Source organism: Tursiops truncatus, chromosome 19 (genome assembly GCF_011762595.2).
Source record: "Tursiops truncatus isolate mTurTru1 chromosome 19, mTurTru1.mat.Y, whole genome shotgun sequence".
Taxonomy (NCBI): Eukaryota; Metazoa; Chordata; class Mammalia; order Artiodactyla; family Delphinidae; genus Tursiops; species Tursiops truncatus.
The window spans coordinates 19,322,575-19,343,843 of NC_047052.1; the positions used below are offsets into that span (position 1 = coordinate 19,322,575).

Genomic DNA, 21,269 nt, shown 5'->3' on the forward strand with positions numbered 1-21,269 from the left:
GGGTTGTTTCTACCTTTTAACTATTATGAATAATACTGCTATAAACATTTATTTATACATTTCTCTGTGGTCCTATGTTTTCATTTCTCTTGACTGTATAGCTAGGAATGGAATTGCTGGTCATAAGGTAATTCTGTGTTTAATGTTCTGAAAAACAAACAAGCTCTTTTCCACAGTGGTTGGATGATGCCGTTATAGAGCCTCAGCACCTTGGGCCTGAGCAGCTCTGCCAAGGGGCCCGAGGACTGAGGATACCCAGGGTGTATGTTGGGGGTGACTCTCAGGTAGGCCTGCTCTCTTGGAGGACCCTCAAATGACAGGGCAGAAGCAGGGCACTACCCTCCAGTGGCCCTGAGACCCGGGTAGGGATGATGGAGGAAAGGGGGCAGGAAGACTGCTATTAACAACTCGAATCCCATTCCAAATGCAGGGAAGATGTGACTTAAGAGCCAGACCTCCTGCACTCGAATCCTGGCTCTGCCCAGTGGCAGCTGTGTGACCTAATACAAGTTACTTCACAGCTCTGGGCCTAGTTTTGTCATCCATGAAACAGTGATGATAACAGGAACCAACCTCATAGGGTTAAAGTGAGGTTACATTGTGAAAACACGAGGCGAGAAACCAGAGCCAATGGGAGCCTGTTCTTGTGTCAGGACAGGGTCTCTCAGGGTGTCTGTCTCTCTGCTGGCTTGGGGGACTCCCACTCCAAGGCGGGGCAGGACTTACCTCTGGGCCTCAGTGTCAGGAACACGGCTGGCCGGGAGTGGGAGGTGAGGGGATGGGTGGAGAGTATGAGGCGCTGGCAAATATTTGCTGATTCCAACAGTTGGATGTGCTGATTCAATGAGGGACAGGGTGAGGGTCATGCCTGGACTAGGTGCCAGATCCTCTCCTGGGGTTCCCGCTGGCACCTCGAGTTGGAGAGCCTGAGGATCAAACTTCTGCCAGAAATAACCAGTGCAGCTTCCTGAATCCTCTTTGGAAGCCTCCCTGGTGGGGCTGTTCCCTCTCCCATAACCTTGACACACAGGTACATTCAGGGCCTCATGAGAAAGAGGGAGACTGAGAAAGAGAGAGAGAGAGGCAGGTAACCAACCACAACGAGATGCCACTACATACCCATTAAATTAATCAAATGTAAAAGACTGATAAGACCAAGTGTTGGCAAGGGTCTGGAACAATTGGACCCCACCTATATGGCCGGTGGGCGTGCAGAAATGGAACAGTCAATTTGGAAGACAGTTTGGCACCTTCTTTAAAAGTTAAGCATACACTCTCCATATGACCCTGCGATTCCACTCTTAGCTATTTACTATTTACAAAACGAAAGCATACGTCCACACAAGGACTTATCTGAAAATGTTCATAGCAACTTTATTGAAAATAGCCAAAAAATAGAAATCACTCAGATGTCCATCAATGGATGAATGGATAAAACGTGGCATGTCATATATGGAATACTATTCAGCAAGAAAAGAGAACTACTAGTTGAACCTCAAAAACATTATGCTAAGAGACAGAAGCTGGTAAAAGAATGATTTCATTTCTATGACATTTTAGAAAAGGCAAACTATAGCAACAGAAAGCGATTTAGTGGTTGTGAGGGACCAGGGTCAGGGCAGTGCAAAGTGGGGTAAAGGAACTTTTTTTTTTTTAAGATTTTTTTTTTTTGATGTGGATCATTTTTAAAGTCTTTATTGAATTTGTTACAATATTGCCTCTATTTTATGTTTTGGCTTTTTGGCCACGAGGCATGTGGGATCCCAGCTCCCCAACCAGGGATCGAACCCACACCCCCCACATCAGAAGGCAAAGTCCTAACAACTGGACCACTAGGGAAGTCCCTAAAGGAACTTTTCTGAGCAATGGATGCATCCTAAAACTTGATGTGATGGTGGTTGTATGTCTTATACATTTATCCCAATTTATCAAACTGTACACTTAAAATGGGTGAATTTGATTGTATGTAAATTATTCCATAATAAAGCTGTTAAAAAAAATAAGATTAACTAAAACTAGTCCTAAAAACTAGTTCTGGGAATCCACTTTTGGGAAGTATACTGTGCATATGCAGTACTGAAAAACAGAGGCATGCATGCCATAGGTGCTCAATAAATGCTTTCAGGATGCGGCGGGGGGGGGGGGGAGCATTAGCAGCAGGCAGTGTTCTTTGGAAGGAAAGCTCCTTCCGGCTCCAGAGTTGGTCATCTCAAGCTTAAGGTTATGCTAGTCTGCCATCTGGTGGCCATAGTTGGCAATGCAGGAATCTCCAGCCTTCAAGCCCAACTTCAGGAGGCTCTATGGTGGGGCAGAAAGAAGGGGGACCTTCCTCCTGGGAAACCTGGTGCCCAGAGGGTCAGAGATAGGGAGTCCTGGATCTATGAGAAGAGGGATACAGCTTCTTAATAATAGAGAGAAAGTGCTTTGGTGGCACAAACAGGCAGAGTGAACATAACTGGTACCTCTACATATTGAGATAAAATGTAAGATAGGGTTTTTTTGTGGGCGGGAGATGGTGCAGGGGGAATAAAAGTTTGGGGAAAACAATGAGATAAGTAGGAAAACTAATCACGTGGATACCACAGTGAATTGGTGAGTTGGGTGATGCTCAGCAGAGGGGGTGGGGGAGGGGGGCAGGGTAGCAAGGGGAATTCTAAAAGGCAAGAGGAGACCTCCCTGGATGAAGAGGCCCTTGGGAGCCAGCCGACAAGAGTCTCTTCCCCTAGATATGCCTGGATCTTCTGACCCCTCAATCCTACTTCCAGGAAACATCCCACAGATAAACATCTCCATGGATGTGCTACAGTCATGTAAAGCTTGGGCCCTACAGTGTCTGCAGAACCACTGAGAATGGAGACAAACTTCCCGAGGCAGTGACTGAGGAACCTGCCTGCTTCTCCTGGCCAGTGGGCAGCTGGTCCAGGCTCCAGGGACCCATGGACAAGCCCACTCTGAGTTCCTACAAAAAATGGGGTCAGTTACCTCCGTGGGACACTGATAAGTGAATGAGTAGGTTGTTTAAATGTCAATGATAGACGACACTTAATCTAGGGGGACAATGAGTAGGGACAGGGACATTTACATTCTTAGTAGTTGGGAGCCTCAGTGGGGCTGAGATCTCAGAGCTCCCAGGCTCCTGGTATCCAGGCTTCCTATTGGCCATTTACAGATGGAAAGCATGGGGGCCTTGCTGAGAGCCAAGTGTGGGCGACATGCCCCAAAGCACCTTCCTTCAGAGGGAGAAGAGAAAGAGAGTGGGGCGGGAGTGGAGGTGAGGAAGGGAGGATAGGGCCCAGGGCCCAGTGGGGTGTTGAGGAAGGTAAACTTCCATTGGGGTTCGCTCATCCAGCTTCCTAGGAGGGTTTATGGATTGTGTCTAACAAGAGAGGACCCATGGCAGGCTTGGGAACATCATGCAGTAGGTTCTTCAGTGTTTGCTGGATGGATGGATGGGTAGACAAATGAATGAATGAATGAATGGCTATGTGAATGAAGGAAAAAACTACTGGCTCCTCACTGGGTGTGTGTGGGCACATCCAGCAGACCCCCACCTACACTCAAGCCCACCCCTCCACCCCCCTCCCCCCAGACGCAGGCAGTTACAGTTCTGTGTGCTTCTCCTTGGCCTCCATTAGCTCCCGTATCTTCTGGGGTAGGATCTTCGTCCAGAACTGCAGCCTGTGGGCCTTCAGGGCTCGGCCCACTGCAGGCTGCGTGTTCAGCTGCATGTACTGCTCCTCCTGGTTGAACACAGGCCAGTGGGGCAGACCCTCGCCATTGGGGTTCCTGTAGACATGCCCTCCCGTGGGGCAGTGTGAAGGTCACTCTGGGCCCTACCCAGCCCAGAGAGAGCACCGTGACTGGGGTCAGGCAAGGCAGCCAAACAAGCTTGGGGAATGGGGGTGGGGTTCCAGAAGGAGGAAAGAAACTACCTCCCACCAGAGCGTCAGCTCCGCAGGGGACAGGGCGGCCTCTGTCCCTTCCTGATAGAGGGAGGCTCTGCAGATAACAGCACTGTCACCCCCCATCCAGGTCACCCCAAGATGGAATGAGTGTCCAGCACCCATAAGGCCCCTTTCTGTCCAGGAGGGTCCTGGAGCTGGGGAGGGGGCTGCCATGCAATTAAGGACACATCCGCTAATGAAGTCACCACAGACAAGGGGAGCCCAGGATGGGCTCAAGCCCTGCCCTCCCCACCGTGGAGGTTAAAGTAGGAGTGTGACATCTCACCCATTTCGAGCAAAGTTGGCCCAATACTTCATCATCTTCCTGCTCAGCAGCTCCTCCTCCTCAGTGAGTTGGACTACAGAGCAAGAGGACAAGGGTCCAGGTCAGGGCAACTCCAGTCCGGCATGTGGGTCATTCCCCCTCACCCCATCCCAGGCTCCTCCCTGCCATCCCAAGCCCTGGCTCTCTGCCCGCTCCCCAGGCCCTCTCCTTGCCCAAACCCCATATATTCATCCCGGCCTCTGGCTGACCCAACACTGGGCTCATCCCTGACCCAGAAGGCTCCCTTCTTCTGACAGCAGAAGGCCATTTAAGAAATAAATATGGGGCTTCCCTGGTGGCGCAGTGGTTGAGAGTCTGCCTGCCGATGCAGGGGACACGGGTTCGTGCCCCGGTCCGGGAAGATCCCACATGCCGCGGAGCGCCTGGGCCCGTGAGCCATGGCTGCTGAGCCTGCGCGTCCAGAGCCCGTGCTCCGCAACGGGAGAGGCCACAACAGTGAGAGGCCCACGTACCACAAAAAAAAAAAAAAAGAAAGAAAGAAATATGAAAAAGAAAGAAAGCAAGGAAGGAAGGAATGAAGGAAGGGAAGGAAAGAAAGAGAAAGAGAAAGGAAGGAAGAAAGAAAGAAAGGAGGGAGGGAGGAAAGAAAAGAAAGAAAAAAAGGAAGAAAGAAAGAGAGAGAGAGAGAGAGAGAGGGAGGGAGAGAGGGAGGGAGGGAGGGAGGAAGGAAGGAAGGAAGGAAGAAAGAAAGAGGCCTTTCAAACACCCCCTCTGCACCCATGCCAGAAACCCAAGGTCAGGGTGGGGAGAGGTGGAGGGAGCACGGGTTCCAGTCTGAAGAATGCTACACTCCAATTCAAGCTCAATCTTTCTAGCTGTCATGTCTTGGACACCTGATCCCCTCCTCCCGCTGAGCCTCAGTTTCCTCGTCTGTACAGTGAGGGCAATCACCCTCACTCAGGGTCTTAGCCAATGTCCCATCCCACATCCTGGGAATGAGGAGCCTCTGAGAGACCCCCACCTAGGAAGACTCACTGTGGCTGCTCCCGAAAAGACTTCTGAAGATGAAGTGAACCTCATCTCCATGGTCTGCCCTCACATAGCTCGGCCTGAAATCCCTGAAGAAGCTCGGCTGATGCTGGAACTCGTAGAAGTAGACAGGGGCAGAGGAACCTAGGGAGGTGCGGAAGACGGGCCGTGACCTGGCAGCCCCTCACCTGGAGCTTTCTTGCATCACCCATGGTGATGACATAGCTAAGTCCAAAGCTGGTTGGAATCTGGACAATGGGGTGGAGGAGCCCCAGGCTGGAGCAAGGGCAGTGGGAAGGGCCTGGGTTCAAACTGTGGCCTTGGAACTTCCTAGGCTATGGTTTTAGGCAAGTCACTGAAGGTCACTGAACATGTTTCCTCCTCCGTAAAATGGGGTAAATGTCTGTCTCTTAGACTAGCCATGAGGATTTACCACGATGAAGGATATCAAGTGCCGGGCACCAATAAGTAGACATGGTCTAGGTTTTGGACACCAGTAGACCTCATCTGGCACCTGCAGCTCTGAGTGGCCCCCTAGCCAGTCTGGCCTTAGTGCAGATGTACTCACACTGCAACTTTGCTACTTGGAGTGCAGGGATCACGAAGATGCAGTCCCCCAGGATCTCATGGAACTGGATTCGGAGGGTCTGGGGGTCCTCACTGTCCCCTATGTACTCCTCCATCAACAGGTCACCAAACTCAGGCGGCATCATCTGCGCCAGGGGATCAGGAAGAGGCAGGTTAGGCAGGCTGGCGGGGCCGGGACGCAGCAGAGGCAGGACCAGGAGACGGATCCTGGGATGGGATAGGGAATCGGGGAAAGGGGCCAAGCTCTGGGCGAGGGGTGCTGCATGCACAGGATATCTGGGGGCTGGGTTTCCCGTGCCTTGGGAGAGGAAAGGAGCCCTCTCCCCATGTGGGCAGGTCCCCAGGAACCTCACCATCATTTCTGATATTTTCTGCAAGTCATCCTTTATGGTCTCTCTGTCCATTTCCTTCTGGGCGTCAGAATTGTTCATGAACTGGGTGGTGGGGGAGTCGAGTTGGAGATAGGATGGGCCTGGAGCTACGAAGCCCCGAGGCCTTCCCCCTGGATGGGCTCCCCCACACCTGGAGGCTTGGGAGTGGGCCTCACCGAGGGGAGGATCCAACTGTACTCATCGCTGTTTACACCAATGATGCTGGGGACAGGGTGCAAGTCGGCAGAGGCCAGCAGCTCCTGGGGGTGCTTGGGCAGGAAGATCCCGTCCACCAGGCCAGGGATGATGCTGAAGGGCTAAGGGACACTCAAGGTCAGGTTGCAGACAATTTCTGATGCCGCAGACATCTTCCACCCCTTCCGGGCTCGTCCCAGAATGCTCACACCCACCCCAGCAGGTCCTATACCTGCCTCAGCATGGCCTGGCCTCGATTTCCCATCCAGGGCTGTGAGGACACCAAGGTGAGGAGCTACAGTAACTTGCCCAGGGAGGATGAAGGGCACCCAGGCTTGCCTGCCCCACACCTACTGGACCCTTCCCTCCACAGCCATGTCCATCAGTCAAACCTTGCTGATGGCCAGAATCTCCTCTTCACTCTTGTGCCGCAGGCAGTCCACCAGGGCCTCTGAGTCAACCTGGCCACAGGCAGACAGGTTGGCCACCACCTGTAAAGAGACCAGGCAGCGGCTGGCTCATGCTTCCAGGTAGGGGAGAGAGGTTTGCCCAGTGCCCCAGTTGGAGGCAGGTGTACCCCAAATCTCACAGAGTATTGTGAATGGATTCCTACAGTTTTGAAATTGTTCCAACTTCCCTGATGCTCAGAGGACTCTGCCAGGGGGGCCATCCCACCTGCCTAGATGGTCCTGCCTATGATGGGGGCCCCCAGCGCAGCAGTCTTGTGGGCCACAGAATGCACTCAGCCTCTGCACTGACAGAGGTCTGTGAATTCTGACCCTTGAACAATCCCCACATAGGTGGCTGTTTCCAAGGTCCTCTGATGGCAGGGGAGTCCTTGTTATCCCCATTTAACAGAGAGAGTAATGGAGGCTGAGAGGTAAGAGATGGGGCAGCAGGTCTGGGCTTCCCACGGTTGGGGGCACTCACTGTGGAGACCACGTCAGATGAGTTGGCGGTGAAGTTGGGCAGCAGGGCCACGCCACTCTCCATGATGGCACAGTGGAAGAGTCCTTTGGACATGGGGGACACAACATGCAAAGACACGCTCATGCCACCCGCAGACGCGCCAAAAATGGTGACATGGTCAGGGTCGCCTCCAAAGTAGATGATATTCTGCTGGACCCAGCGTAGTGCGGCCACTTGATCCAGGTAGCCCCAGTTGCCAGTTGCGTGTTTGTCTCCAGTGCTGAGAGGTGGCAGGGATGAGGGTCATGGGAGTGTCCTGGCTCCATCAGCCTGCGTTGCCGAGCCCAGCCCCAGTCTCACCTGAAGAAGCCCAGCAAACCCAGGCGGTACTGGATAACGACCACCACCACGTCCTCGAAGGCCGCCAGAGCAGAGCCGTCATACGTGGAAGCCATGCCCATGACAAAGCCACCGCCGTGGATCCACACCATCACCTGGCGCATCCAAGGCACAGACACCATATGGCTCCCACCAAGCCCAAAGCCCATCAGCGCTGCTACCTAAACCAACCACCACTTTGGCTCTGTCCTCCTAGCCACACGGACAGAACCCCAGCAAGACAAAGCGGTGTCTTCACGACCTAGGCTAAAGGCAACCCAAGTTCTATCAGGAAAACCGGGCCTCCCACACTTTGGGGCCCGTCCCACATACCGAAGCCCGGCTCCATTTCTCCCAGAACCCTCTCTGACATGGAAAGAAAAGGGATGTCTCTCTGATCACCCCACATGCATGCACATTAATTACAAGTGTGCTCTATTCTCATTGGCCCAACAGATAATCCATGGCTGGGGTCTCCGGCCACCGCAAAGTGCATCCCTCAGCACCTGAGTGGGTCCTGGGTATGAGTTGGTTGGGTATAGGTCCTGGGTCCCTACCAGGGCCACAGTTTCTGACGTCTGGGAGCAGCCCGGGTTCTGTGACCCTGTGCCCAGGCATCAGCCACCCATGCTGGGTAAGAAATACTCTCTTGGATCTGATAGTAAGAAGCTTCTTAACAGGGTCCACACTGCAGTGGGGCCCAGGCTGATCTTGTTCTTTTCAATCTTCTGCAGAAGAAATGTCCTCCCACCCCTTAGCCAGCTGTGGCCTGGCACTCACAGGCAGCTTAGAGCCCTCATGGGAATGCGCAGGTGTGTAGATGTTGAGGTACAGGCAGTCTTCAGACATGGAGGTAGAAGGCAGGGTCACATTCAGTAGTTTCAGAGTCATTCTTTTCACGCTAGCGAAGTCCTGCAGACACCTGGTGACCGTGGCAGGCAGTCAGTCCAGGGGCCATGCTGTGGCCATAACCAGATCCTGGGCCCAGATATGCTCCCAACTACCCTTAGTCCCACTTCCTCTGATACCTCACTCACGTGTGATCCCTCCCTAAAGCCCCTTTGCACCAAGCTACAGGCCACAGACTCTGGGGAAGCTGGGATGGAGCCTAGTCTTCCAGGAGGCCTCAAGTTTATGAGGGCCTTGGATATCAATCCTCCTGAGGTTGAGAAATCTTGACTCTGCAGGGTCTCTATGAGAACGATTGGTTGCATGTGTTGACATTCACCACCATATCACTGTACTCAGGCAGACCTGGAACAGGGGAGTAGCCTGTACACATGTGCTGCCAAAAGGAATGGATTAATTTCTCATGAGAAGGGCAGTGGGACACCCCTCATCCCAAGTCAGACTCTCAGGGAACCTCATCACTCCCACAGTTTCCAGTTTCAAGAACATATACACGCCCCTTGGTCAACGGCATCTGGCCCTGTCGGTTGGCACAGTGACTGTGCAGAGTGGGGTCTTCTGCTCCTCAGGGATCTACAGTGTCTGCTGCTAGAGTCAGGAGCTCCTACGAGGTTCAAACCTCTCCCAGAGATACCTCCTCTGGTGGCAGAGATCACCTGCCACAACCAGAACCTAGGGAGTTGTGTGTCTCTGCTTGTCCCTTCAGCTTGTGGAGCTAATGCTCTTTGAGTGCTAAGCCCTCAGTCTGGGAAAGTTACTTCACCCTTTCAAGCCCCTGCATGCTTATCAGAAAAATGCATGTGAAAATCCACCAAACTCAGAGGGAAAACTGGCTGTTTTGAAATGACATGAAATGACAACTGCAGCCTGGCCCAGAGCTCAGAGTACCCTCTATCCCAGGGCTTAGAGTTCCCTGGACCCCCTGCTTACTTGGCTGGGTGGGAGGTCCCATCCTTTATACCACTCCAAGATTCCGGGGGTTCTGGGGGCGCAAACCGCAACAGCCCTAGAGGTGGCTTGGCGAAGGGAATTCCCAAGAAGGTGTGGATCCCCACATCAGTGTTCTTCACATGGACGAGGCTCCCCCGCACCTGGCCCGTGTGCGTGGTCCGCACGGGGCTGGCAGAGTCCTGGCCTGTGGGCAGAGAGATGGACATCAGGGTTGGGTCTCCCCATTTAGCTGCCCTCCCAGACTGTTGATGTCGCCACCTCCTTCCTGTCCTCAGCTCAGCTCAAGGGACACTGAGCTTTACAGATTTCCTGCCTGTAACTCTGCGCCCCCCACCCGCAACTGCCTTCACTGCCCCAGCCTTTTCCACCATGCTCACTGAGGCTCCTTGGGGCTCGGCACCATGGTTTAGCCCCATAGTTTAGCCTCAAACAAATAGTCACAAATGAGTTTGATGGAGTGAGAGTGTCCTTTCTGCTCACTGTGTGCCAGGTCCTAGGAGGCAGTAGGAGAACTGTGGGAACCGGACAGACAAGATTCCTGTCCTTAAGGATCTCACACTCTAGGTGGCAAGAATGACATAAAGAAAGTATCCTCCAAACAAAGAGTGATAGTATGAGGAGAACTACAAAGAGAAGGGCAGCTGTGTCTAGAACATAAAAAGCACAGCCTGCTCTGCTATGGGGATCAGGGAGGCAGGAAGAGATTGAAAGTCCCCTAACAGAGAAAAAGCTGATATTATTATTTTTGTTTTTTTAATTAATTAATTTATTTTTTGCTGTGTTGGGTCTTTGTTGCTGTGCATGGGCTTTCTCTAGTTGCGGCGAGCGGGGGCTACTCTTCATTGCGGTGCACGGGCTTCTCATTGCGGTGGCTTCTCTTGTTGCAGAGCACGGGCTCTGGGTGCATGGGCTTCAGTAGTTGTGGCTCGCGGGCTCTAGAGTGCAGGCTCAGTAGTTGTGGCACACGGGCTTACTTGCTCTATGGCATGTGGGATCTTCCCGGACCAGGGGTCGAACCCGTGTCCCCTGCATTGGCAGGCGGATTCTTAAGCACTGCGCCACCAGGGAAGCCCAGAGCTGATATTCTTAATAGATAAAGAATTTCTATAAATGAATAAGAAATATGCCAGCTACGCATATTTGGTGAAAGAATATGTTCAGACAGAATAAGGAATACCAGTAAACGGCTCTTACACAAATGAGGAGATGTTCATCTCACTCATGCTAAGAGAAATGCACATTGAAATCTGACTGTGATGTCAACAACTTATTTTGTCACAGAAAGCAAGACAATCAGACATTGTATGTTTTCTGTTGGAAGTCCACTGCACCACATATGAAGTAGTCTTGTCCCCAAACAAAACAAAGCAAAACCTAAAATCTGAATCTGATCAAGCCTCTGGAATATAAATACAAGTTTACAGGCATACAGGGGACAGAGAAACAGTTAAAAGACACCCTAGGGATGTAATCAGCAAGACCCAAACTCTGTTATATGTGGAATCTAAAAAAAATGATACAGATGAACTTATTTACAAAACAGTGACTCACAGACATAGAAAACAAACTTATGGTTACCAAAGGGACAAAGGGGGGAGGGATAAATTAGGATTTGGGGATTAACACAAGCACAGTACTATATATAAAATAACCGACAAGGACCTATTGTATAGCACAGGGAGTTATACTCAATATCTTGTAATAATCTATAAGGGAAAACATTCTGAATATATAATATATATAACTGAACCACTTTACTGTACGCCTAAAACTAATACAACATTATAAATCAACTATACTTCAGGAAAAACAAAAACAAAAACAAAAAAACCCTCAAACTCTGGGATACTCTCCAGAACAAACTGGTTTCTTCAACACAGCAACAAAATTACAAGAAAAATAAAAGAGAGGCAGAGGAGGAATCTGAAGATTGAAAGAGACTCATGAAATACTTCAAAAAGATAGATAATAATAAATATTGGAAAGGATGTGGAAAAACTGGAACCTTTGTATATTGCCGGTGGGAAGGGAGAATGGTGCAGGTGCTTTGGAAAACACCCTGGCAGTTTTTCAAAAGGTTAAACATAGGACTTCCCTGGTGGCGCAGTGGTTAAGAATCCGCCTCCCAACGCAGGGGTCACGGGTTCGAGCCCTGGTCCGGGAAGATCCCACATGCCGCAGCTAAGCCCGTGCACCACAACTACTGAGCCCGTATGCCACAACTACTGAAGCCCGTGCACCTAGAGCCTGTGCTCCGCAACAAGAGAAGCCACTGCACTGCAACGAAGAGTAGCCCCTGTTCGCCACAACTAGAGAAAGCTCGCGCGCAGCAACGAAGACCCAACACAGCCAAAAATAAATTAATTAATTAATTTTTTTTAAAAAAGGTTAAATATAGAGTTACCACAGACCCAGCAATCCCACTCCTAGGTATAAACCCAAGAGAATTGAAAACATATGTCCACAAAAATACTTGTGTATGAGTGTTCATAGCAGGATTATTTATAATAGCCAAAAAGTGGAAACAATCCAAATGTCCATCAACTGATAAATGGATTGATAAGATGTACCATATCTATACAATGGAATATTATTCAGCAATAAAAAGAAGTACCGAACATGCTACAATACGGATGAACCTTGAAAATACGCTAAGTGAAAAAAGCCAGTCACAAAGGGCCACATATTGGATTATTTCATTTATACTTCCAGAATTGGTGTATTCATAGAGACAGAAATGTTGGGGAAAGGGGAATTGATGTGGTAAACTCTGTGAATATACTAAAAACCACTTTAAATGGGTAAAAGTTATGCCATGTGAATTATATCTCAAATCTGTTATTAAAAAAAGCACATCTACTAATGTTTAAAGTAAGAACCTTGTTTAAATCATGGTTTTAAAAAAGTCATAAATATCATGAGATAATATGAAATAAGAATATTTGACTAGATGTTTGATTACATTGAGAAATTATGAGAGACATATATTTCTTCTTTTAGTAGGACATGATAAAAAAAATTACAGGTGAGGGGCTTCCCTGGTGGCGCAGTGGTTGAGAGTCCGCCTGCCGATGCAGGGGACATGGGTTTATGCCCCGGTCCGGGAAGATCCCACATGCCGCAGAGTGGCTGGGCCCATAAGCCATGGCCGCTGAGCCTGCGGTCCGGAGCCTGTGCTCCGCAATGGGAGAGGCCACAACAGTGAGAGGCCCGCGTACCGCAAAAAAAAAAAAAAAATTACAGGTGATATGATGTCTGAGATTTGCTTCAAATAATGGTGCAAAGGAGAGGTGATAATCCAGACAAAACTAAGTTGCCCAGGTCTTGATAACTGTTAAAGGTAGATCATGGTACACTGAGTTTGTTATATTATTCTTGCTACCTCAGATGAGGAGCCCTGCAGTGCTGTATGACCTCGGGTAGTCCTGACCCTCTCTGTGCCTCAGGGCGCAGGGAGGTATCCAGTCAGTCTCCCAGTTCCCCTGGTGTTATCTCCACTGGCTCCCACCTCCCTGGCACCTCTCCTCCTGCAGGCTCAGGCTCTGCTTCTGCAGAATTTGGCAGATTTGAGCCTGGTTTCATAATAAAAAGTAAAAAAAAAGAAAGAAAACAACAAAAAAAATCCTTATGGAACTATATTACCCTACACCCATTAGATTAACGTGGATGAATGCACCTGACGACACCTGGTGTGGGTGAGGCCGGAGTTAGCAGCTATTCACATGCTCCACAGAGGGCAACTGAACAATGCCTTTCCAAGTCAGAAGACTCATCCTTCTCCCGAGGAACACGCTGTCTACATAAGTCCTTTGTGGGATGTAACGTCTGCCCATGTAATTCACTGCCTCCACCGACCTTTAATGCTTGATGTTTGTTATAGCAAAAGACAAAACCTGCTAAAATGTTCCTGAGCAGAGGCTAGTTACACCAAGGATGCTTCCTCCTTGAAGAGAAGTCCTTTCATTAAACACTATGAATAAGTTCTACCATGTGGGCATGTGGAGAGGTCACTCCGTGTGTCAGGAAGTGGAAAAGCCAGGGACCAAAAAGGGAGGCAATGTGTGACCATTTGGGCGAAAACCAAGGATGCATGCACACATCCATTCTTGGGTAAACTCCTGGTTAGTGTGTGGAAGGCCCTGGGGACCTAGATGGTCCCTGCCTATAAGCCAGGACTGGGTGGGAAAGGAGAGGGTCAGACCCATCATCTGTGCTTGCCAGTTCTTCTTTTCTGAAAGTGGGTCCCATCCAACATAGCAACATTTTTAGAAAGAGGCATCAGCGAGGCCTCGCAGATCGTGGCGCTGCAAGGTTCCAGTGACCTCTTAGAGCCTGGTAAGCAAGGGGTAAGGGCAGAAGCACGATGGGTTGGGCCTCGGGGTAGTCCTGAGTGTGGACGCTACCCAGGCAGATTCGACTGGGAAGGGAGAGGATAATCAGGTTCCACAGGCAGAGCCCGTTTGGATTAGAGGATCACGCCCTTCAAGAGGAGCACAGGGGACTTCCCTAGTGGCCCAGTGGTTAAGACTCCACACTCCCAAGGCGGGGGGGGGGGGGGGGTGTGGGTTCGATCCCTGGTCAGGGAACTAGATCCCACATGCTGCAACTAAAAGATCCCATGTGCTGCAACTAAAGATCCCGCATGCTGCAAGGAAGATCCTGCACGCGGCAATGAAGATCCAGCATGCTGCAACTAAGACCCGGCGCAGCCAAATAAATAAATTTTTTTTTTTAAAAGAGGGGGCACAGGAGCTGGAGCTGTGCCCAGGTGCCGTGCCCACATAGTGTAAGCTATAAAGGCTACCAGTAAGGGCTGGCACAAAGAGAGATCACCTTTGCCCTGGAGGTCAAGACCTGCCCTCATTCGGGGTGGGTGCATGGGGTGAAGAGAAGCACGTTTAAGTCTGTCTGATAGTAGGATGTGGTGGCTGGGGGATGGGGGCTTCTGTAGGCTTAGCCAGTAACCTTGCCCAGGGCTCCTGTGGAGAGGGGCTCAGTGGGTGTCAGGACACCCCTCTGGCCAAGGGCAGAGCCAAATGGTGGCGGGAAGGTATAATTATTGTTGTTATTACCCCCGTCAGCACCAGCTCCACCACAAACACTCGCAGAGAAATGTCCCAAATAACTCCCCAGCCCCGGCGATGCTCAGAGCCCCTAGGGCCTGCTTGCGCCTTGGGGTAGTGCGACTTGGGGCAGCCCAAACTCTCTCTGCGCCTCAGGGGGCGCAGAGATGGCGTCGTATCCCTCACACGGTTCTGGTGCTGGAACTCTCCACCGGCTCCCACCTCCCGGACGCCTTTCCTTCCGCAGCCTCAGGTCCTGCCTCTGCAGAATTTGGCAAATCCTACCCCGGTACCTGCCGCCCCGCGTCGGAGCCTCACCCTGGCCCGGGACAACGAGAAGCAGGACCCCGAAGGCCACGGCTCTCAGCCGCTTGCGAAGTCGGTCCAGCTGCATCGTGGGCTCACAGGTCTTTTTTGCACTACCGACGGACATGCTGCTTTTCACCAGGAGGCTGCGCAGGGACGCATCCAGCCGTCGACGATTGAGTGTCTCGCCCAGGCCTGGACTTTGTACTGGGAAGGGAGTAGGCGGGGAAAGACGGGTTTGGCAGGAAAGCAGGACAGAACGGGTAAAGGCCAGGGGCAGGTAGGGGCTAGCACAGCCGCTTCCCCTCTGTCCTCTTGGGCCTCCTCCGCAGGGACCTTGAGGCTTCTGCAGCCCCTCCGCAATACCAAGAACCCTCTCCACAAACCTGCGTTCACTGTCCTTATAGTCACAGGCCCGACAAGTGTGTTCCGAGGGGGAGAGAGAGGGAGCAATAATCTGTGATTGGGGAAACCAGGAGAGCTTCCTTGACGAGGTGCACGATCAGGATTCCCATAGACAGATAAATAAAAACGACCTTCGTTCAGAGTGAAAGGAACCGCCCGAGTAAAGGCAGGGAAGTCTGACGGCCCTTCATTCCAAAAACTCCTCCTTGCTTTCGGGGATCGATTTCCTGGGTCCGCCTTCATTCCCCTATTGTCCCTGGTCTGAGGGTCTCTGTGGGCCCTCCTCCCTACTCGGCAAAGGCCGGCCTTCTGAAATGCACACCTGACTGTGGCACTCATCTTAAGGACACTCTCAACCCCACCCCGTGTCTTTCCCTGTCCCCACCTCCCGTCAAAATCGAGGTCACGGTTCTTTATCCATTGGACAAACATTTGAAGAACGTCTTTAGGGCCGCACGCTGGGAACCGGGAGAGCACTCCCAGGCCCAAGGTGCAGCGGGGCCTGCAGGTGCGTCACTGGGAAGTTCGGAAACGCAGTGAACCGTGCCAGGACAGAGGCAACTCTGGGCGCCCGCCCAGCCTAAGGGGCAGGCCTCTCGGAGGAAGTGATGCCTGACGGTACGCCTGGCTCAATCTCAAGACGGGTCTATAGTGCCCTAGCCTTGGCCTGCGGCGCCAGGCACCCTCCCGGTTCGCACACCGTGGTCCCTTCCCTGTGTCTTTGTTGGAGCGCTCGGCATTTTCTCGGATCCGCGTAGAGAGCGCGCTGAGGCAGCCGCCCCACACAAACCGCAGGCGGCATACCAGCAGGGCCGGGTGTCCCTCGCGTTACCCCGTCGCCACGCCACGCCACGCCCCCTTCCCGTTCCCCGGAAATGCACCGTAGGAGCGGAAGCGCCCGCCTGCAGTTGCCGGCAGCAGTTCCGTGATGGTGGGCGGCGGCGGGATGGGGGGCGGCCTCCTCGAGAACGCGAACCCCCTCATCTACGAGCGCTCTGGGGAGCGGCCAGTGACCGCGGGCGAGGAGGACGAGCAGGTTCCAGACAGCATCGACGCGCGCGAGATCTTCGATATCCGCCGCTGCCGGGCGCGGGCGGGTTCGCGGGGGCCTGGGAGGTGGTGGGATGAAGTGATGTCCAGTAGTCGGTGGAGCTGTAGTAGGGACGGGCAGTCCCGGAGGGGGGTTCTGAGTGGGCAGAGGCGCAGAGTCCCCTTTCCTTCACTTGCCACATCTGATTCGCTCCATCAATGACCCGGAGCATCCACTGACGCTGGAAGAATTGAACGTAGTAGAGCAAGTCCGGGTTCAGGTGAGTCACTCGCAGCGTCCAGGGGAGCGACTTGCTCGGGAGAGTCAGAAGGGCTCAGCTGTGCACCAGGGGCCTGGCGTTCTCTCAGCTCACGGACTCCTCAGGGGATCTTTGGAACGGGGTGTGTGTGTGTGTGTGTGTGTGTGTGTGTGTGTGTGCGCGCGCGCGCGCGCGCGCGCCCATTTTATGGATGAGGAGACTGAGACGCATACTGATTAGGTGACTTACCTGAAGCAACAAACTAAGAAGAGGGTCAATGGGCTGGACGGGCCATGACTCCTAACATCCCACCTCTCCAACCAGGTGAGCGACCCCGAAAGCACAGTGGCCGTGGCCTTCACACCCACCATTCCGCACTGCAGTATGGCCACACTTATTGGCCTGTCCATCAAAGTCAAGCTTCTGCGATCCCTTCCCCAGCGTTTCAAGGTAAGGTGGAACTGAGCCCTGGGGGTGGGGCAGGCATGAATGTCTGCTACTGAGGAGGACATGGAGAGCATGAACTTGAACATCCGAGTGAGATCTGGAAGGATCCCAGCTAGCAGAGATGAAACTGGGAGGAGGCTTTCCAGTTGGATGGGACAAGACTAAAGACCCAAGCTGGAAAGTGCAGAAAAGTAGTGAGGAGTGTGGCAGGAAGGGCAGTAGGGAGCTGTAGATAAGTTTGGAGCAGGGATGGGACGCAGGTGGGCCTCTAAGTCAGCAGCAATTGACCAGTCCTTTGGGTAGAGATGGAATGGCTGTGAGTGGGTTTGGGGTGTAATGGAAGGGCCGGAGTCCAGAGGCATGATTAGGAAGAAGGATCAAATGGAGGTGGTGAGTGGGGAGGGGGAAAAGGGGGTAGCCAGGTGTGTGAGTGCTCAGGCCCCACCTATCTCCCTCCCAGCTGGACGTGCACATTACACCAGGGACCCATGCCTCGGAGCATGCAGGTAAGTATGGGCTGGTGTTGAGGCATTAGCCCGGAGGCTCCCCGCTTGCCATGGTGGTCTGTAGGGCAAGATTAGGGGGACGGTTGGGGGTTTGGCAGTAGGTGGGTGACTCCCCAGTGGAGGTGGCAGCCTAGACCTAAGCTGGCCTGACTTGAGTGTCCTGTGTTTACCATGTTCTCCCACTCCTGCCCTCTCCCTCTCCTAAGTACACAGGACCAGGGTTGTCAGGCTTTATAGTATAGGAAGCAGACATGAGTGGCCAGGTGGGAAGGGGTCACAAGAAGGTAGGGTAGGTGTGGGCTCAGGTGGTTGGGGTAGCCTGACCAAGGTTTGGGATCCTGGGAAGGCGGCGACAGGAGGGCTTTGTTGGTGGGGGTATAAATATATTTCACCACTCTCTTCTTTCCACCCAGTGAACAAGCAGCTTGCGGATAAAGAGCGGGTGGCAGCCGCCCTAGAGAACACCCACCTGCTGGAGGTTGTGAACCAGTGCCTATCAGCCCGCTCCTGAGCCTGAATTTTTGCTCCCAGCCCCACGCAGGGCTCATGGCCTTGTTTTCTTGAACCACTGACAATAAGAAACTAACATTTTGCATTTTGTAATAAACCCTTAATTTATATTCATTTCCCAGCATGCCTGAGAGTCTTTCATCTCAGTGGGGCTCACTCCGGGTTTGGGGTAGGGGTGGTAGTGAGTGCCTATACAGGCTGGGTCGATGAGGTTTGGTTCATTTTTTAAATTTCTCCCAATGGTTTGATTAGGAAAAGTTGCAAGTATGCCAAAAAATTGAAAGAATATTGTAGTGAACACTTTTGTATACCCACCACCTAGATTTAACAGTTGTTAACATGTTGCAACTTTGGTTCTATTTATGTGTGTGTAGAATATAAATATACTTGAAAGTAAGCTGCAGACACATGACCCTTCACTTCTCGGTACTTCATCCTGTGTCTCCTAAGAATAAGCCTGTAACCACAGTACTGTTATTTGGCCCCTAAATGAACAATTCTCTGACACTAATATCTAATATCCAGGCATGTATGAATTTCTCCCAAAACGTCATTCATAGTTGTTTTTTAAGTCAGGCTCCAGTCAAGTTTCGTGTATTGCATTTGGTTGTCATCTCTCTTTAGCCTCTTCTAGAACTGTCTCCCTGCCTCCCTACCTTTTAATCTTTCTTGACACTGACTATTTTGAAAAGCCCAAGTGAGTTGTCCTGGAGAAGTCCCACAGTCTGATTTGTTGTTTTGTCTGCTGTTGTAAACTAGAAGTTGGTTGAGTTCAGGTTTGAGTTGACTAGTGAGAACCTTGCCCAGGAGTGTGTATGTATCCTTAGCATCCACCAGTAGCTGTGAGATACCAGCTTGTCCCCACTGTTGGTGATGATCAGTTTGGTCCCCTGGTCAGGGCAGTGCCAGCAGATCTCTCTGCTGAAAGCCATCGGAAGCACTGTCTCCACCAGCAGCCTGGGAAACGTGTGGCACCCCAGGTGCTCAGGTCTGGGGCCTCTGCCTCGCCGAGCACAGTTGGTCACCAGGATAGACCGTGGGGCTTAGGCCTTGGATCAGCCAGTCAGGAGTCCTAATGTCACAATCCCCTGCCTGCATTTCCTTCTCCGAGGAAAAATGCGGATATTAAGAAGACTTGCCCACCTGGTGGGCAGAGGCCTCAGCAGGGACCCTGGCCGCTTGGCAAATCTGTTCTTGGGGGCCTTCTGACGACATTGGACCTGTCCTGAGAGTGGGCATTGGCCAAAGGTTTTATATATACTATCTAGTCCGTCAGTCCTCAGGCCAGCCCTGTGTGGCCGCTGCTGCTCTTTATCATCTCTGTTCTGCAGATGAGGAAAGAAGAATCTAGAATAAGTAACTGACTCCCCAAGACCTCCAGTTAGGGAGTAGAGGAACCTCAGCTGGTCAGCAGGTACTGCTCAGCTGGCAGGGGGTGCTGTTGCCTAGCTGGAGGGGCCTACGCCCACCTCCAACCCCCACTTGCAGGCGGGAGTAGCTTCGCCACCTAGTGACCGAGATCTGGCTGCTCAGAGGGGTGAAGCCATCGACCCATGTCACCCAGTTTCTTCATGTGTCATGTGGGGAGACACAATAGCTTACGACTGCTCTGGAGATTTAAAATGGATCTGGGACCATTTCAGGTGATCTTCCAGGCAGAGTACCTCCCATTTCCACAGATGAAGAAGCTCAGTGCTCCAGAGAGGCAGGAGGCCCCCCGGGGCCCCGCAGGCCCCAGGGAGCCTCCCCAACCACCAATACCCAGCTGTAGGCTTTACGACGTGTGTACTTCTGCACTGACAGCCCGCTGTGTCTAGGTGTCTGTGGTGTCTGTGTTCACCTGGGGGTGGGAGGTCACGGGGGAGGCAGGTGTCACTGAGTCATTCAGCTGGCTCTCCTGGCAGCCAGGCCACGGTGGACGAGGGTCATCAAGCTGCTCGTATCCAGCTGGCATATCAGATTGTCCCCTTGTCAGTCTTGACTCATCTGTGCGTGGCCCACGGCTGCCTGCAGGGACACCATTTGTGAATCCTGGGCTAGTGCCCGGGGAACTTTCTGGAATCCCAGCTGCTGTCTGAGAACATGGGGGTGGGAGGGGTGGGGTGAAGTTTTAGGTCCCTGAAGCCCTGCACCAGGGGTGTGTGGCTGTGCTGTTTCTGGCCTGTGACTTCTCAGGCCTCGGTTACCATGTCTACAAAATGGGAACAACAAATCATAGCTGAGTGAGACGGACCCAGAGATTAGATGACATGTACGAACAGGCCCAGCTATGTCCATTTTTGCTCATCCTCATTCCCAAAGCACAAGGGCCTGGCACACAGTAGTAGGTATTCAGTACAGGTCAGTGGAATGAATGAATTGAGACTTAGAACAGAAGAACTGGGGCATGGGAGCTGTGGTGTAAGGACGGCCGGGAATATTGAAATCCAGCCAAGTTGCCTTTGCAGCATTTTGCTACCCGAGGGAAGGGGAAGGGCATGGGGTCCCACAGAGAAAAGGTGGGTATGGGGGAGAGGGGAGAGGTATCTGCATCTGCCCCTCTCCTGGGCAGACCACCATTCTGGAGAGAATGGAGCAGAAGCAGGAAAGAAGAAGCAGGAGAGGACCCAGGGATTCACTCAACCTGTCCTGTCCAACTATGGGTGATAATAAAAGTGTTCATATCGAGATATTACTATAGGCTAGACATGTGCCAACCACCTTACCTCTGCATTTTGTGTTATTTATATCTTATAACAACCCCCATGAAGACATTATCCCTGTTCTACACAAGCGGGAACTGAGGCTCGGCCAAGCTAGATGGGCAGGGGTGAAACAGCTAGTGAGGTGCAGAGCTGGGATTCGGAGGCTGGGCTATCCTAGGGGTATTCAAGCCTCAGTTTGCTCCTTCTGGGCAGCCAAGCTCAGCCCAGAGAACTGAGAGGACCAGGAGGTGGGAATGGGGGTGTTTCAAGGTCATGTCCTGGTACGGTTCCCCGGGCCCCTGGCCATACCGATGCTTGTGATGGGTCTGGCCTGTTGCAGAATGCTTGGGGCCTGAGTGGCCCAATGTGGATGCAGTTCCCTTGGCAATGAGGAAACATTGCTGAGGTCAAGGGCTTAGATTATCAGAGGGGAAACCCAGCCCTAATTCCTTGCATGGCTCCCTGCTTGGAAGGACCACAGCTACCCTCCACACCCACC

General features: G+C 52.2%; 2 protein-coding genes across 24 annotated transcripts in view; one reads left to right on the forward strand and one right to left on the reverse strand.

Moving 5' to 3' along the window:
* Positions 1 to 16,060, reverse strand: part of CES2 (carboxylesterase 2) — a 21,764-nt gene extending 5,704 nt beyond the window's left edge. For 5 of the 23 annotated variants that reach the window (XR_012328330.1, XR_012328329.1, XR_004523233.2 and 2 more), the window contains exons 1-14: positions 15,316 to 15,679; positions 14,909 to 15,136; positions 9,540 to 9,744; positions 8,481 to 8,622; positions 7,683 to 7,816; positions 7,344 to 7,602; positions 6,806 to 6,904; positions 6,395 to 6,535; positions 6,201 to 6,281; positions 5,828 to 5,972; positions 5,266 to 5,403; positions 4,231 to 4,303; positions 3,604 to 3,786; positions 727 to 1,062 (exon numbers count right to left, since the gene is read on the reverse strand). Coding sequence is in view for 15 of the 23 variants with exons in the window: in XM_033844353.2 (XP_033700244.1) it covers positions 727 to 1,062; positions 3,604 to 3,786; positions 4,231 to 4,303; positions 5,266 to 5,403; positions 5,828 to 5,972; positions 6,201 to 6,281; positions 6,395 to 6,535; positions 6,806 to 6,904; positions 7,344 to 7,602; positions 7,683 to 7,816; positions 8,481 to 8,622; positions 9,540 to 9,744; positions 14,909 to 15,136; positions 15,316 to 15,673 (2,522 nt within the window). In the remaining 8 variants the exon portion in view is untranslated. Of the gene's footprint in view, positions 1 to 726; positions 1,063 to 1,349; positions 3,834 to 4,230; positions 4,304 to 5,251; positions 5,404 to 5,827; positions 5,973 to 6,200; positions 6,282 to 6,394; positions 6,536 to 6,805; positions 6,905 to 7,343; positions 7,603 to 7,682; positions 7,817 to 8,480; positions 8,623 to 9,539; positions 9,745 to 14,908; positions 15,683 to 15,719 lie in introns of those variants that run through there. The other 18 variants (XR_012328334.1, XR_012328335.1, XR_012328332.1 and 15 more) reach the window with 13 other exon arrangements.
* A 147-nt stretch (positions 16,061 to 16,207) lies between these two features.
* Positions 16,208 to 18,200, forward strand: CIAO2B (cytosolic iron-sulfur assembly component 2B). The gene is made up of 5 exons (XM_033844359.2): positions 16,208 to 16,404; positions 16,565 to 16,644; positions 16,948 to 17,073; positions 17,531 to 17,576; positions 17,990 to 18,200. The coding sequence occupies exons 1-5, from the start codon at positions 16,263 to 16,265 to the stop codon at positions 18,085 to 18,087; spliced, it is 492 nt and encodes a 163-aa protein (XP_033700250.1). The 5' UTR covers positions 16,208 to 16,262; the 3' UTR covers positions 18,088 to 18,200.
* Positions 18,201 to 21,269: the final 3,069 nt, after the last annotated feature.

What these genes read in the sequence shown, in the direction of transcription:
- CIAO2B (XM_033844359.2), top strand. Translation starts at nt 16,263, where the DNA reads ATGGTGGGCGGCGGCGGGATGGGGGGCGGCCTCCTCGAGAACGCGAAC. An exon ending in TAGAGCAAGTCCGGGTTCAG is followed by an intron (nt 16,645 to 16,947) that starts GTGAGTCACTCG and finishes CTCTCCAACCAG; the next exon opens with GTGAGCGACCCCGAAAGCAC. An exon ending in CCCTTCCCCAGCGTTTCAAG is followed by an intron (nt 17,074 to 17,530) that starts GTAAGGTGGAAC and finishes TCTCCCTCCCAG; the next exon opens with CTGGACGTGCACATTACACC.